Below are 15368 nucleotides of genomic sequence, written 5' to 3'. Positions count from 1 at the left end.
GCCTGATTCACCAACAGCAAGCTGAAAAAAGGCGGACTTACATGTAAATGGGGGCGTTTTTCTGTTTTATTACCTTAACTTAACTTTTTTAAGTTAATCTGATGGAAAAGTAATTTTTTTTGTTTAGTACACTTAAATCTTTTAGCCCATTTAAATGTGTACTCAAATTAGTACAATGTACTCTGCATTTTATAGTAGAGCAAAAAAACTTAAATAATTTATGTATGTTGTACTAAAAATGTTTAATTAAATATAAAGTCCGGGCTTACACTGTGTGTGAATGCGCTGGTGTTGTTTGAGATGACTCTGCATAGTAAAACTCTTCCCACACTCTAAGCAGTGATATGGCTTCTCTCCTGTGTGAATGCGCTGGTGTTGTTTGATATGACTCTGCATAGTAAAACTCTTCCCACACTCTAAGCAGTGATATGGCTTCTCTCCTGTGTGAATGTGCTGGTGTTGTTGGAGATTACTCTGCATAGTAAAACTCTTCCCACACTCTGAGCAGTGATATGGCTTCTCTCCTGTGTGAATGTGCTGGTGTTGTTGGAGATTACTCTGCGTAGTAAAACTCTTCCCACACTCTGAGCAGTGATGAAAGTTCTTCATGTTTATGCTTTGATAAGACTGTAGAAACTGTTTCCTTGGAAAGCAACAGAAACAAAGAAACAAGTCGATTAATTAGAATTACTTTTACTACATTAATACCACAATAATATTAAACTCATCACCTAGTAATAAAAACATTAAATTCACTTCACGTCTAAGTGAGAATCTGAATTCAAAGAACATCAGGATAAAATACTTATAAATACTGCAGATATTAATAAGTAAATAACTATAAATAACTTGATATAAATAAAGATATAAGAGATCTGATTTTCTCAACATCAGTCCTGAACCAAGCAAATCTAATCCAGTTCATGACAGGACTAATAATTAGCTCACAAGTGTAAATCTTTGGTGTGCTGGGAGTAAAAAAGGCTTCATAAATCACCACAATTATGAGCATAAAGCTATTTTAAACAGTCTGAATATATTAACCTGATAATATTAAATAACATAATAAAATAAAAAGAACAACAAATGCAACATAAATGTAAAAGAAACAAACAAGAAAACCCTTTACCTTCCTGTTAGAATCCTGGCACGCCACTTTAACAATGCTGGTGTCTCCAGCAGGTCGTTTCTAATGAAGAACGTGCAGAAGATCCTTCTTACCAAGTGACTCAGCTACAGGTCTAGAGTTTAGTCCTTAAATAGAGCTGAGAACAAAGACCCAAGACCAGTTAAAAACTCTGCATTGGTCAATCATCAGCCAACTATACACACCTTCTTGTGTGAAGTACTAGCTCATTATCTGTGGAACATGTGCAAATGAAGTAGATGGAGCCACAAAGCATGATGGGTGAAGTCAAACTACATTCTGATGTATCATTTCTGAATACATTTTAGACACGTGACAATGTTAAAGGCCCTAATTATAAAGTTTAAGGGTACCAAAAAACAGGGTTTAGATGTGCATAAAACTTTCAGCATAGACCATGTGATCAGTACCATAAAACATGGTTTAGATGCGCATTAAAACCTTTAGTGTAGACCATGTGACGTACCGTAAAACAGGGTGTAAATGCACATTAGGTTTTGAGCAAATTTTAGTGCGCATTTAAACCCTGTTTTACAGTATGCTTAAAGTTTAAGTGCGCATCTAAACCTTAGTAATTTTATTCAATAGTAACATTTAATAGTAACACTTTAAATACTACAACCCCTGGCAAAAATGATGGAATCACCACTCTTGGAGGATATTATTTAAATAGTTTAATTTTTTAGAAAAAAAAAAATACAAAAACAGACATGCCACAAAACTCATTTTTCAAAAGTTCAACCTTCTGGCATTAAGAAACTAATATAATTGTTGTGGTAGAGGAAAACTCTGTAATTTGCAGTTTAAAAACAAAACATCTGCAGCAGATTAAATTTGCTAATTATTCTCCAGTTTAAAAACAGTGCTCACACCTCGGAGAGCTGTTGCACAAAGCAGATTGACATGAATCATGGCTCCAACACAAGATATGTCAGTTGAAACAAAGGAGACGATTATAAAACTCCTTCAAGAAGGTAAATCATCATGGAATGTCGTGAGAGATGTTGGTTGTTCCCAGTCATCTGTGTCTAAAATCTGGACCAAGTACAAACAAAATGGGAAGGTTGTAAAAGGGAAGCATACTGGTAGACCAAGGAAGACATCAAAGCATCAAGATGAGAATGAGAAACAAGTGGGCGGAAAGTGGAGTCAATGTCTGTGACCGAACTGTAAGAAATCACCTAAAAGAAATGGGATTTACATACAGAAAAGCCAAACAAAAGCCATCATTAACACTTAAACAGAGAAGAACAAGGTTAAAGTGGGCTAAAGAAAAGCAATCGTGGACTGTGGGTGACTGGATGAAAGTGATCTTCAGTGATGAATCGTGAATCTGCATTGGGCGAGGTGATGATGCTGTGACTTGCTTGGTGTCTGTCCAATGAAATGGTTGAGGATAACTGCATGTAAATTTCCACAGCTGTTGATGATATGGGCCTGCATGTCAGGTAAATGCACAGGGGAGATGGCAGTCTTCAATAAATGCCAATGTCCACATTGAAATTTTTTAATTGAAAGTATGTTTGGTGATAATGAATTCACTTTTCAAGATGATAATGCATCTTGCCATAGGACAAAGGACATGAAAACTTTCCTTAAAGAAAACATATAATGTCAATGGCATGGCCTGCAAATAGTCCAGATCTCAATCCAGTTGAACATCTCTGGTGGAAATTGAAGAAGATGTTCAATGACAAGGTTCAAATCTGCAAAGCTGATCTTGCAACAGCAATAAGAGACAGTTGGAGGCAGATTGATGAAGAATACTGTTTGTCATTAGTTAACTCCATGCCTCAGAGAGTTATTTCTTTATTGTTTTTATTGTTGGCATTATGTAGTTTTACTACATTCTGATGCACACTGTGTATCATACAGCTAGACAGCAAATAAAACCAACATAACTGTTCTGGAGGGAGTTGTCTGTCTGTCTGTCTAGCTGACAGACAGACTCAAAACTGGGTGAACGATTGTCTTAAAATACACTGTAAAATCCTACATAAACTGCATCTCCCAAAATGCATGCTGATTTTCTGACCCGCAATGTGACCCCATTCTGCCAGTAGATTATGTAAAAAAATATTTACACATAATCCCAACATGTACAAGAAGAGAAAATGAAGCAGAATGAAGAAATGTAATGAAAATGAATACAAGTTTGTGCTTTAGGAAGAGAAAGGAAAGGAGTTTAGCTACCACTAATTTGGTCTATAGATAAACACAAAGAACAAAGACTCATGATGATAGAACAATGCAGCACTGTTCAGTCCACAGCCCTCCATTCACACATGTACATTCTGGTTGAGGACGGTTCATTATTTGATAAGTGGAAATCATCTAAAGACTAGAATTTTGGAGTGTAGACCTAGAAGTGTTAAAGTAAGAGGCTATTCATTTATGAAAACTTAGCATCCATAATATGAAGAATTTATGCAAACACCATAAAGACCAAGGTAAAATTCTTCCACTTGAAAGTAAAAGTTGTTCTGTGTTTATTAAAGTAGATTAAACTTGAATAATGAATAAACAGATTCAGATCTGAGGTTGGTACATTACACCACATTACATTTGATGATTAATGATAATATTCATACCATCATGTACATTTGATAATTGAAGTAGAACAGTTCTAGTGGATATTAGTAGAAAAAGAAAGTACACATAGCTTTTTCTGTACATGCAGTAGTGGAGTATCATTTTATTTTCTCCTCTGAATGTTTTTCTAGACGACTCCAGTCACAAAAACTATTAAAAATGCTGCTTCCAGTAAAACTTCATCCTCACTATAAGCAGCAATATGAGTCATCCTCTTATGTGAATGTGCTGGTGTGGTGTACTTAAAGAATATTCCTTTCACTAAAGTTCTTTTCAGACAGTGAACAGTGATACGACCTCTCTCCTGTGTGAATGTGCTGGTGTTGTTGGAGAACATAATGTGCAATAAAATACTTCCCACACTCTTAACAGTGATGTAGTTTTTCTATGTGAATACGCTGATGCTGTTTGAGATTATTTTCATGAGCAAAAAACTTCCCACACTCTGAGCAGTGATACGGCTTCTCTCCTGTGTGAATACGCTGGTGTACTGTAAGGACACTACTTTGAGTAAAACTTTTTCCACACTCAGTGCAGTTATACGGTTTCTCTCCTGTGTGAATGCGCTGGTGTACTTTAAGGGCACTACTTTGAGTAAAACTTTTTCCACACTCAGTGCAGTTATACGGTTTCTCTCCTGTGTGAATACGCTGGTGGTTTTGAAGGGTACTATGCTCAGCAAAACTCTTTCCACACTCTGAGCAGTAATATGGTTTCTCCCCTGTGTGAATACGCTGGTGTTTTTGAAGGGTACCATGTTCAGCAAAACTCTTTCCACACTCAGTGCAGTTATATGGTTTCTCTCCTGTGTGAATACGCTGGTGTTTTTGAAAAGTACCATGTTCAGCAAAACTCTTTCGACACTCTGAGCAGTAATACGGTTTTTCTCCTGTGTAAATACGCTGGTGTTTTTGAAGGTTATTCTGTTGAGCAAAACTCTTTCCACACTCTAAGCAGTGATACGGCTTCTCTCCAGTGTGAACACGCTGGTGTACTTTAAGGTCACTTCTTTGAATAAAACCCTTTCCACACTCTGAGCAGTGATAGGGCTTTTCTCCAGTGTGAATACGCTGGTGTACTTTAAGAGCAATACTGTAAGAAAAACTCCTCCCACACTCTGAGCAGTAATACGGTTTCTCTCCTGTGTGAATACGCTGGTGTAATTTAAGGTTACTGCTTTGAGTAAAACTCTTTTCACAGTCCGAGCACTGAAATGGCTTCTCTCCTGTATGAATGCGCTGGTGTTTTTGAAGGGTACCCTGTTTAGCAAAACTCTTTCCACACTCTGAGCAGTGATATGGTTTCTCTCCTGTGTGAACATGCTGGTGTTGTTGGAGATTACTCTGCTTAGTAAAACTCTTCCCACACTCTGAGCAGTGATGAAAGTTCTTCATGTTTATGCTTTGATAAGACTGTAGAAACTGTTTCCTTGGAAAGCAACAGAAACAAAGAAACAAGTCGATTAATTATAATTACTTTTACTACATTAATACCACAATAATATTAAACTCATCACCTAGTAATAAAAACATTCAATTCACTTCACGTCTAAGTGAGAATCTGAATTCAAAAAACATCAGGATAAAATACTTATAAATACTGCAGATATTAATAAGTAAATAACTATAAATAACTTAATTAATTTAAATTATTATTAAATAGAATAATCTTGATTACATTAATTGTTATTGTGATTAAAAGGAATCTACTTGTTTCCACAGAACAATTCCACTTCATAATGATAGTACATCATCTGTAGTTTACACTCAGTTAATATCAAGACATTCTGATGTATCATTTCTAAATACATTCTAGAAATGTGACAATATAAAAGGCCTTTATTATAAAGTTTAAGGGTACCAAAAAAAAAAAGGGTTTAGATGTGCATAAAACTTTTAGCATAGACCATGTGATCAGTACCGTAAAACAGAGTTTAATCAGGGGTGGGCAATTAAATTTTCCAAGGGGCCACATAAGAAACTGGGACTGTCGTGGAGGGCCGGACCAATAAGGTGAACTTAATTCTGCTCAATATTAATTTTATCTTTTTATTTACATTTTCAGCATTTAGCAGATATCTTTATCCAAAGTGATTTACAATACAGTTACAGTATACAGTCTGAGCAATTGAGGGTTATGGGTCTTGCTCAAGGGTCTAACAGCAGCAACTTGGCTGTGGTGGGCTTTGAACCAGCAACCTTCTAATTACTAGTCCAGTACCTTAACCACTAGGCTACGACTGCTCACTCTTTATGAAAAGCAGTAGATTGTACAGTTCTTATAAGCTGTTAATGTTTAGATGTTACAATCAGAAAATTAGAAGTAGAGAGAGTAAAAATGTTCTTATATTTCTGTTTAGTATCATAACAGCGATTTAGAGCCTAAATTCTGATCCTTAACCAGCGTTACACCTGACTTCAGTTAATAAATACCTCAGAAGTTAATGTCTTGTTAAAAACTCCTTCTGTTCACATTACAGTGAAGCTGGAAACACTCGCACACACGTAAATCAAAACTTACGGTAATTTAAAGACATAGCGCTCCCGTCAAAATCAATCCTGTTGTAATGCATGTTTGATGTACATTGTTTTACATCTAATTTTTAATTGCCACGAACCTCATGCGGGCCAGTTGGGGATGTCTCGTGGGCCGGCTGTAAAATGATGATTATAAAATGACTAATAGTTTAACAATAAAATATTACTAGCTGTAATACCAATGTAAACAAAATACATCACAAAAAAGTATCGGAATGTAAAATGAAAGTATATTATTAATAATAAAATATTCACTAGTAGTACACTGATCGATCATTTGCCATTCCACCAATATCTGTGACACCCTGGATTCTGGTCTAGTTTCAGCTTCAGGGTTGATTTTAGACCAGACATTAGGCTGAACCTGGAAACTCTTGCGATTTTCCTGCCCAAATTGGGCTACTTTCAAAATGTGTCATGGCTGTCTAAAAGCTTTCATTGCAAACCGTACAAAATGTTTTTAATGAGGATTTGCGCTCACATACCTATGAACAAGGTCTGCTTGTTTTAGCATGTGAAGGGTGGGTTTAGACAGACTTTGAGCTGGATATTTGTGCTGGACTTGGCAACCCTGGGTAGAGTTGAATTGTTTGGTGTTGGTTCCAGTCTCTGCTGGAGGTAAACATACAGAGTACAAGTACAGTCTGTGTTCCTGTTATGAACTGCTCTAATTCTTTATTAATCTTTATGTTTCCTCAGTGAGCTCGTATCACTGCTCAGAATGTAGAAAGTGTTTCAGTAAATACAACAGTTCACATATTTCTACACCATAAATACAGATAAATCTATAGGTGGGTGTTTCCTCTTATAGTTTTCTTATTGTTCCTCATATACAGTAGAAACTAATTCACACAAATATACATACAGCATTTTACATGACTTAGATTCTTATCATAAAAGCTTTATCTAAGTTCATGTCATTTCACTTTACAGAATAGCCTTTCAATTCCTTGTTTGTGTTTAGGATTAAATGTAAATAACTTCTCTGCTGAGATAAATAGGTGAGGTTTGACTTCACCCATCTTGCTTTGTGGCTCCATCTAGTTCATTTGCACACGTTCCATAGATAATGAACTAGTACTTCACACAAGAAGGTGTGAATGGTTGTCTGATGATTGACCAATGCAGAGTTTTGAACTCTGAACTGATTTTTAGGCTAGTAACTTTAACTCTTCTCTTATTGCAGAGTTTTGAACTCGTCTTGGGTCTTTGTCCTCAGCTCTATTTAAGGACTAAACTCTAGACTTGTAGCTGAGTCACTTGGTAAAGTCACTTGGCTTCTGCACGTTCTTCATTAGAAACGACCTGCTGGAGACACCAGCTTTGTTAAAGTGGCTGCCAGGATTCTAACAGGAAGGTAAAGGGTTTTCTTGTTTGTTTCTTTTACGTTTATGTTGCATTTGTTGTTCTTTTTATTTTATTATGTTATTTAATATTATTAGATTAATATATTCAGACTGTTTAAAATAGCTTTATGCTCATAATTGTGGTGATTTATGAAGCCTTTTTTACTCCCAGCACACCAAAGATTTACACTTGTGAGCTAATTATTAGTCCTGTCATGAACTGGATTAGATTTGCTTGGTGCAGGACTGATGTTGAGAAAGTCAGATCTCTTATATCTTTATTTATATCAAGTTATTTATAGTTATTTAATTATTAATATCTGCAGTATTTATAAGTATTTTATCCTGATGTTCTTTGAATTCAGATTCTCACTTAGACGTGAAGTGAATTTAATGTTTTTATTACTAGGTGATGAGTGTGGTATTAATGTAGTAAAAGTAATTCTAATTAATCGACTTGTTTCTTTGTTTCTGTTGCTTTCCAAGGAAACAGTTTCTACAGTCTTATCAAAGCATAAACATGAAGAACTTTCATCACTGCTCAGAGTGTGGAAAGAGTTTTATGAAGCAGAGTAATCTCCAACGACACCAACACATTCATACAGGAGAGAAGCCATATCACTGCTCAGTGTGGAAGCAGTTTTTCTTGTCAGAGTACGCTTCAAAAACACCAGCACATTCACACAGGAAAGAAGCCATATCAGTGTTCAGAGTGTAAAAAGAGTTTTACTCAAAGCAGTAACCTTAAAATACACCAGCGTATTCACACAGGAGTGAAACCATATCACTGCTTAGAGTGTGGAAGCAGTTTTTCTCAACAGAATTTGCTTCAAAAACACCAGCGTATTCACACAGGAGAGAAACCGTATAACTGCACTGAGTGTGGAAAGAGCTTTACTCAAAGTAGTGCCCTTAAAGTACACCAGCGTATTCACACAGGAGAGAAGCCATATCACTGCTCAGTGTGTGGAAATATTTTTGCTAATGAAAATAATCTCAAACGGCATCAGCATATTCACATAGAGAAACTACATCACTGTTAAGAGTGTGGGAAGTATTTTACAGAGGTGGAAAGTAACGAATTACATTTACTCGTGTTACTGTAATTGAGTATTTTTTTGTGTGTACTTGTACTTTTTAAAGTAGATTTTACAGCCAGTAATTTTACTTTTACTTAAGTATGTTTTGTATTAAGATTTGTAATTCGCTACATTTTAAATAACATCCGTTACTGAGTAAAATAAAAAAACGCATTCATACAGGAGAGAAGCCATATCACTGCTCAGTGTGGAAGCAGTTTTTCTTGTCAGAGTACGCTTCAAAAACACCAGCACATTCACACAGGAAAGAAGCCATATCAGTGTTCAGAGTGTAAAAAGAGTTTTACTCAAAGCAGTAACCTTAAAATACACCAGCGTATTCACACAGGAGTGAAACCATATCACTGCTTAGAGTGTGGAAGCAGTTTTTCTCAACAGAATTTGCTTCAAAAACACCAGCGTATTCACACAGGAGAGAAACCGTATAACTGCACTGAGTGTGGAAAGAGCTTTACTCAAAGTAGTGCCCTTAAAGTACACCAGCGTATTCACACAGGAGAGAAGCCATATCACTGCTCAGTGTGTGGAAATATTTTTGCTAATGAAAATAATCTCAAACGGCATCAGCATATTCACATAGAGAAACTACATCACTGTTAAGAGTGTGGGAAGTATTTTACAGAGGTGGAAAGTAACGAATTACATTTACTCGTGTTACTGTAATTGAGTATTTTTTTGTGTGTACTTGTACTTTTTAAAGTAGATTTTACAGCCAGTAATTTTACTTTTACTTAAGTATGTTTTGTATTAAGATTTGTAATTCGCTACATTTTAAATAACATCCGTTACTGAGTAAAATAAAAAAACGCAAAATAAAATCGCGTCTGGGAAGCCTCTGCAGTGAATTCTGAGATGGGGAGTCGGATCTTTTACTCGGTTCATTTTCAAGAGCCGACACATCACTAGTGGTTATACAGTTCAAAATGTTTTATGGAACTAAAATGACACATTACACAGCACTAAATGTTTTAAATGTTGTATCAACATGTTTATTCTATTATATTTTAATTAAAAACAACTATTGTGAGATTTATATCCACTTGTTATGTTTGCATTACACAGAAGAGACACGCCCCCCTGTGGTTAAAAAAGTAACGAAGTAACGTTTACTCTGTAACGTTTACTCTGTAACGTTTACTAACGTTTACTCTGTAACGTTTACTCTGAGTACATTTTACTTTTTACTTGAGTAGATTTTTAGGCTAGTAACTTTACTCGTAAAAATTAATTTAAGTAATCGTATATGGAGCTAATTTAGTGCCAAAACTTCGCAAATAAACAGACCGTATTCTGTAAATATGATACGATTTGTAAACAAACACACCACGATGTACAAATAAAAACATGACTATTTAACGCACACATTGTGATTTACAAATACAAAACGCCACTGTTGCAAATGCATATGTGACTTTCTAATAAATGCACAGCTGTTTTCTAATACACTGCACTTCACAAATAGAACACGTTTTACAAATACAAACGCTGTTCCGCAAATGCCATTTGGGAATCACGTGACTTTTGGCACTGTTCTGGCGCCGTGTGTCATACCCCTTTTCCACCGACGCGGCACGTAGCCCGTTCCGGTTCCCGAACTTGACTTTGAACCGGTTCCGCGTGTTTCCACTGGAAAAAAGAGGTTCCAGACAGTGAACTAGCGGGTCAATCTGGCACCACAGAATACTTGGTTTTTCAACCCGAACCGTGACGTCTGTCTGTGGGCGTGTCATGTTATACAGCATAGCGCGTTAGCAACAATGGCGTCCGCTGGAGTCTCGTATGGAGCTTAATGCTGAATTTTTTTCTTTTAAAGTTCACCTGATCACATTTTGAGCCAGTTTGCCACTGATATTTTCAAAGTGCATTTAAAAAGATGAACTGTGTGATATGACGTGATAAAAGTGACCCGGACAGAACAAAAAACGCTTGACGTGAGAAATAAAGCGTGAAGCTTTTTCAACTCCCCGAGCTGCATAAACACCACATGTGTAAATCCAGATAAACACAGATACATGTGGTATTTTAGAGTAGATTTGATGTTTATTTCACACAGACAGATGTTCGTGTTGTGGAACTTTAGTGATCTTTCACCGCTCGAGTCGAGCGCTGAGCAAATCGGCTATTTGCGCTGAGAGTCGTGGTGAAACCGAAGAGCAAAACGCTTCTCACGTTAACGAACTAAAAAAAACAACAACTGAGACAAACACGTCACGTCTTCTTATCACCGATTGTTAGATCGATGCTTTTTACATAAAAATGAACATCTGTAACAACAGCACAAATGCTTGCACATAATATGCACACTCCGCCATGATATTACTACTCTTAACTTTCGTTAAGTAACGCCCACCGATGATGACGCTGCTTGGTTTTCAAAAACTGGCGGGAACGTGCGCCGGTTCTCTACAGAACACCAAGGTTCAGAGAAACCTGAACAGAACCGGTTCAAGAACCATGTTTTTTTTTGGTGGAAAAGGGGTAAAACTGAACTGCGTCTTTCTGTACATGAGGAAGAAATATATGGAGAGATCTTAAATAACATGAACCTGAAGGTCTGAACTTACATTGTAGAAAAGAAAAACAAGCCAGTAGCAGCAGTGTGCACATTAAACCATTTACAGAAGGGTCATTAAGTTTGGCTAATTGAAATAATGGCATGTTTCTGACCTGAATGAGAGGGGCATTAAAAAGATCTCACACTTGTCAGAGACAACGTTTGAAGCCCAGGTCAATAGAACCTGCTAGTTAGAGAAGAAGTCCAAGAGGAGATGTGGCCCGTACGTGGATCTAACCCGCGACCTTGGCGTTATTAGCCCCACGCTCTAACCAACTGAGCTAAACGGCCAGTTCGTGTGTACTTTCTTTAGATCTTTGTACATAATTCTACACTAACTGAGTTTAATATTATTGTGGTATTAATGTAGTAAAAGTAATTCTAATTAATCGACTTGTTTCTTTGTTTCTGTTGCTTTCCAAGGAAACAGTTTCTACAGTCTTATCAAAGCATAAACATGAAGAACTTTCATTACTGCTCAGAGTGTGGGAAGAGTTTTACTACGCAGAGTCATCTCCAACGACACCAGAGCATTCATACAGGAGAGAAGCCATATTACTGCTCAGTGTGGAAGCAGTTTTTCTTGTCAGAGTACGCTTCAAAAACACCAGCACATTCACACAGGAAAGAAGCCATATCAGTGTTCAGAGTGTAAAAAGAGTTTTACTCAAAGCAGTAACCTTAAAATACACCAGCGTATTCACACAGGAGTGAAACCGTATCTAACCCCATTCAAGCAGCTTAAACGGACTTTAATAATAAACATCTAAGAGGTTTTGTGGGTTCTTATATGTGTGAACTATATAAACTATATATTTCTTAAAGTTCCTGACTGAGCTTAATGCCGCCAACCAGCGACTGGAGCAGATACGACTCAGGTCCTGCACACAGTAAGTAGTTCTGATACACAGTACCAGCCTGCACACCAGAGGGGCTCCAAACCTCAAGTTTTCACTCATTAAATCATGTATTTTGTGAACTTTGTGGAATGAATGTAGGATTTGTACGTGTAGATTCTGGGTTTTAGGAAGTTGAGCTACTGTTAATATTTTCCCCAATTGAACTAAAAACCTGAATTGATGTTTTAATTGTTCATTAAGACTTCACTAAGAGTTATTACCATTAAGCAAATGTAAAGTATATTTCTATGGGAAGAGCATCTGTTTCCAGATAATATACATTGAGGTTTAATGGTTTGATCATCAGGCATGGTTGTGCAATAAAAGGCACTCGTCCCTGGGGGAGCTCGAACCACCAACCTTTCAGTTAACAGCCGAACACGCTAACCAATTGCACCACAGAGACACACACACAACTGTTTCATTGGACGGTACACACAAAAAATCTCTATACAGGCTCACTGTGGAGGCAAATTGGTGGTTAAGTGGGCGGGTCTAAACTGATGAAGACTGAATGAGTGTACCACAATACAGTATAGTGTAGATAGTTCACACATATAAGAACCCACAAAACCTCTTAGATGTGTGTTAAGAAAGTCTGAACAGAAGAAATAACTAGACAGCGATGTCTGAAATAGGACTGAGATCTCAGATCATTAAAATAACATGAAACTGCTGCATTTCTGGTGCAATAACAACCAAATTCAGTTTAGGAGCCGCTCATTTCTGCAGATCTTCACTGAAAGTGTGCAAACTCAGATGGTTTTTGTGCTGCCATGTAGCTGGTTGAATGCAGTTAGTGTAGAATTATGTACAAAGATCTAAAGGAGAAACACTATAAACTGGCCGGTTAGCTCAGTTGGTTAGAGTGTGGTGCTAATAACGCCAAGGTCGCGGGTTCGATCCCCGTACGGGCCACATCTCCTCTTGGACTTAAACTAACAAACAAGTGATCCTTCTCTAACTAGCAGGTCCTATTGCCCTGGGCTTCAAACTTTGTCATTCTGGTAGGACAATAAAAGCGATATACTACTTTTTATTCAATGTATTAAAATACATAGTGTTGTACAACATTACATGTGTACTTAATACTTTTGTATTTTAATACTTGCAAATTTGAATACTTGCATACTTTAATACTTGCTTACTATAATACTTTGCATTAATATATATTGAGCTGCTGTAATAAATGATCTATCTATAGATTCATTTAATTTGACCTGTAATGCTAGTGATGGGCTATCCTAAACTATCTTTAGGAAGGTAAACATATCTAGCTTTGGGGTTGAGGCTAAATATTCATGATTGTTGTAATGTTTCTACACAGTCACATTAGAAATCCCTTTTAAAACTAATGTTTGATATTGGAGGGTCTGATGAAGACACTAAAAATCTTATCCGGTGGAGAGTGGCCAACCAGGCCCTCTTCACTGGAAAACAGAATGCAGCAGTTCGAGGGTTTGAGTAAGTGACTGTTTGTTTGACGTAAAACAAAATTTGTGTTACATCTTATGCATAATATTAATTACAAATGGTGGTATAAAGACAAGTTTTAGTATTTAAGTTTTTCAAAGCATTAAAAAACTTTTAATGACCAAACTTTTTTTGAAGCAGTGTATGCTATATACATTAATAACTGTTATGTGCATTATATTGTAGAGCCTTTGTGTTGGAGAACCGAATGCAGGGGAAGGTGACTCCCACTTATGTGAAGAAGAAGTGGGAGAACCTCAAACAAAACTACAAAGTAAGCTTCATTTGATGGTAAGATCTTCAGTAAAAATATCAGAAAAGATTTGTAATACAAGTTAAGGTCCTTGTACTGTGTTTATGAATCTTGTAGGAACTTAAGTGTCCACCTACTGGGGTAAGTACAGAGGGTGGTGAAGCAACAGCAGCATCCTGGAAATGGTATGTGGATATGGATGAGGCAATAGGTGGGAGATCATCAATTAGCCCAGCGACCCTTATTTCCTCATCCGGCCAGGATGCTGCTGAAGCTTCACCATCCTCGAGAAGCATGGAAGCCCCAGCCAAAAAGAGACGAGGGGAGAAAGATTTAGTTGAGTATCTGAGGGAGATGGAAGAAAGGGAAAATGAGAGGGAGACAGAAGCAGCAGAGAAAGAGGAGAGAAGATGGAGAGAGGCTGAGGAGAGGGAGGAAAGAAGAGAAAGGGAAAGAATAGATCGAGAGGAGAAGAGAAAGCAAGAGGCGCGCCAGAGAGAGGAAAAGCGAGAGCGAGAGACGCGAGAGAGAGAGGAGAGGAGAGACCAGGAAGCAAGAATGAGGGAGGAAAGGAGAGATAGGGAGGCAAGAGAGAGAGAGGAAAGGTTTATTAAAATCCTAGAGATTGTAATGAAAAAATAAATAGTTGAAAATCAAAAAGTGTTGTAGTATTATTGCATGTTGTGAGAAAGAAAATGTGTTGGCAAATAATGGACATAAAGAATTTTCTTTTTAATTTAACCTCAATTAAAAATAGAAAAACTGGTAAAATTGGAAAATTGGAAATTGTAATTAAAAAAATATTCAAGTTTTACTTTTAAATAATGCATAAACTGTTAATGTCAAGAGACAATCAAGAACTGTAGAACAAAACGTAAAAACAAACAAACATGAACCTATTAACAAAACATTTTTCTAAATGTAATCATGCTCATAAAGAGCTGGTATGCTGTGCTGTGGTGCTGTGACAGCTGCAGCCAGATGCCTTGCATCTTCACCTGATGTAATGTCATTAATTACAGGCTCTGGTTGGTCAACATGTACCTCTGTTAATTCTGGCTCAATGATGTCTCCATGAGCGATACAGAGGTTGTGGAGCACCGAAGACAGGTCTCACCTCAAGGGCTTTAAAGAAAATGGAACGCCATTTTGTCTTAATCATTCCAAAAGCCCTTTTCACCACATTCCTGGCCTTGGACAGTTTGCTGTTAAAACGAGCCTGTACAGGGTTCTGCACAGGCTCTCGATAGGGGGTCAGGAGCCGGATGGGTGTATTAATGCAGGGATAACCCCCATCCCCAAAAATTTATCGTCCTGCAGGTGGGTATAAGCCCTTTTTATACATAGGGCTGTTCTTTAGTACCCTTGCATCATGAATTGCCCCAGGGTAACTAACAAAAATGTCTCTGAACTTCCCCTGGTGGTCACAGATGGCTTGAAGCTGAATTGAGTAGAACAGCTTCCTGT

General features: G+C 37.2%; 1 protein-coding gene and 1 non-coding gene across 2 annotated transcripts in view; one reads left to right on the top strand and one right to left on the bottom strand.

Annotated features, from left to right (window-relative positions):
- Positions 1-438: 438 nt before the first annotated feature.
- The window catches only part of LOC134326180 (zinc finger protein 420-like), a gene marked incomplete at its 3' end in the record, with an annotated part of 33222 nt that continues 18292 nt past the window's right edge, over positions 439-15368 (bottom strand). The window contains exons 3-5 of the mRNA XM_063008375.1: positions 4175-5108; positions 1280-1298; positions 439-558 (exon numbers count right to left, since the gene is read on the bottom strand). Coding sequence (XP_062864445.1) covers positions 439-558; positions 1280-1298; positions 4175-5108 — 1073 coding nt within the window. The remainder of the gene's footprint in view (positions 559-1279; positions 1299-4174; positions 5109-15368) is intronic.
- trnai-aau (transfer RNA isoleucine (anticodon AAU)) lies at positions 13020-13093 on the top strand. The gene has a single exon. It is a non-coding gene; the product is annotated as a tRNA-Ile (tRNA).

Source organism: Trichomycterus rosablanca, chromosome 14, assembly GCF_030014385.1.
Source record: "Trichomycterus rosablanca isolate fTriRos1 chromosome 14, fTriRos1.hap1, whole genome shotgun sequence".
Lineage (NCBI taxonomy): Eukaryota > Metazoa > Chordata > Actinopteri > Siluriformes > Trichomycteridae > Trichomycterus > Trichomycterus rosablanca.
The sequence above is the reverse complement of the archived record's forward strand: the minus strand, read 5'-3'. Positions and strand labels throughout refer to the sequence as shown.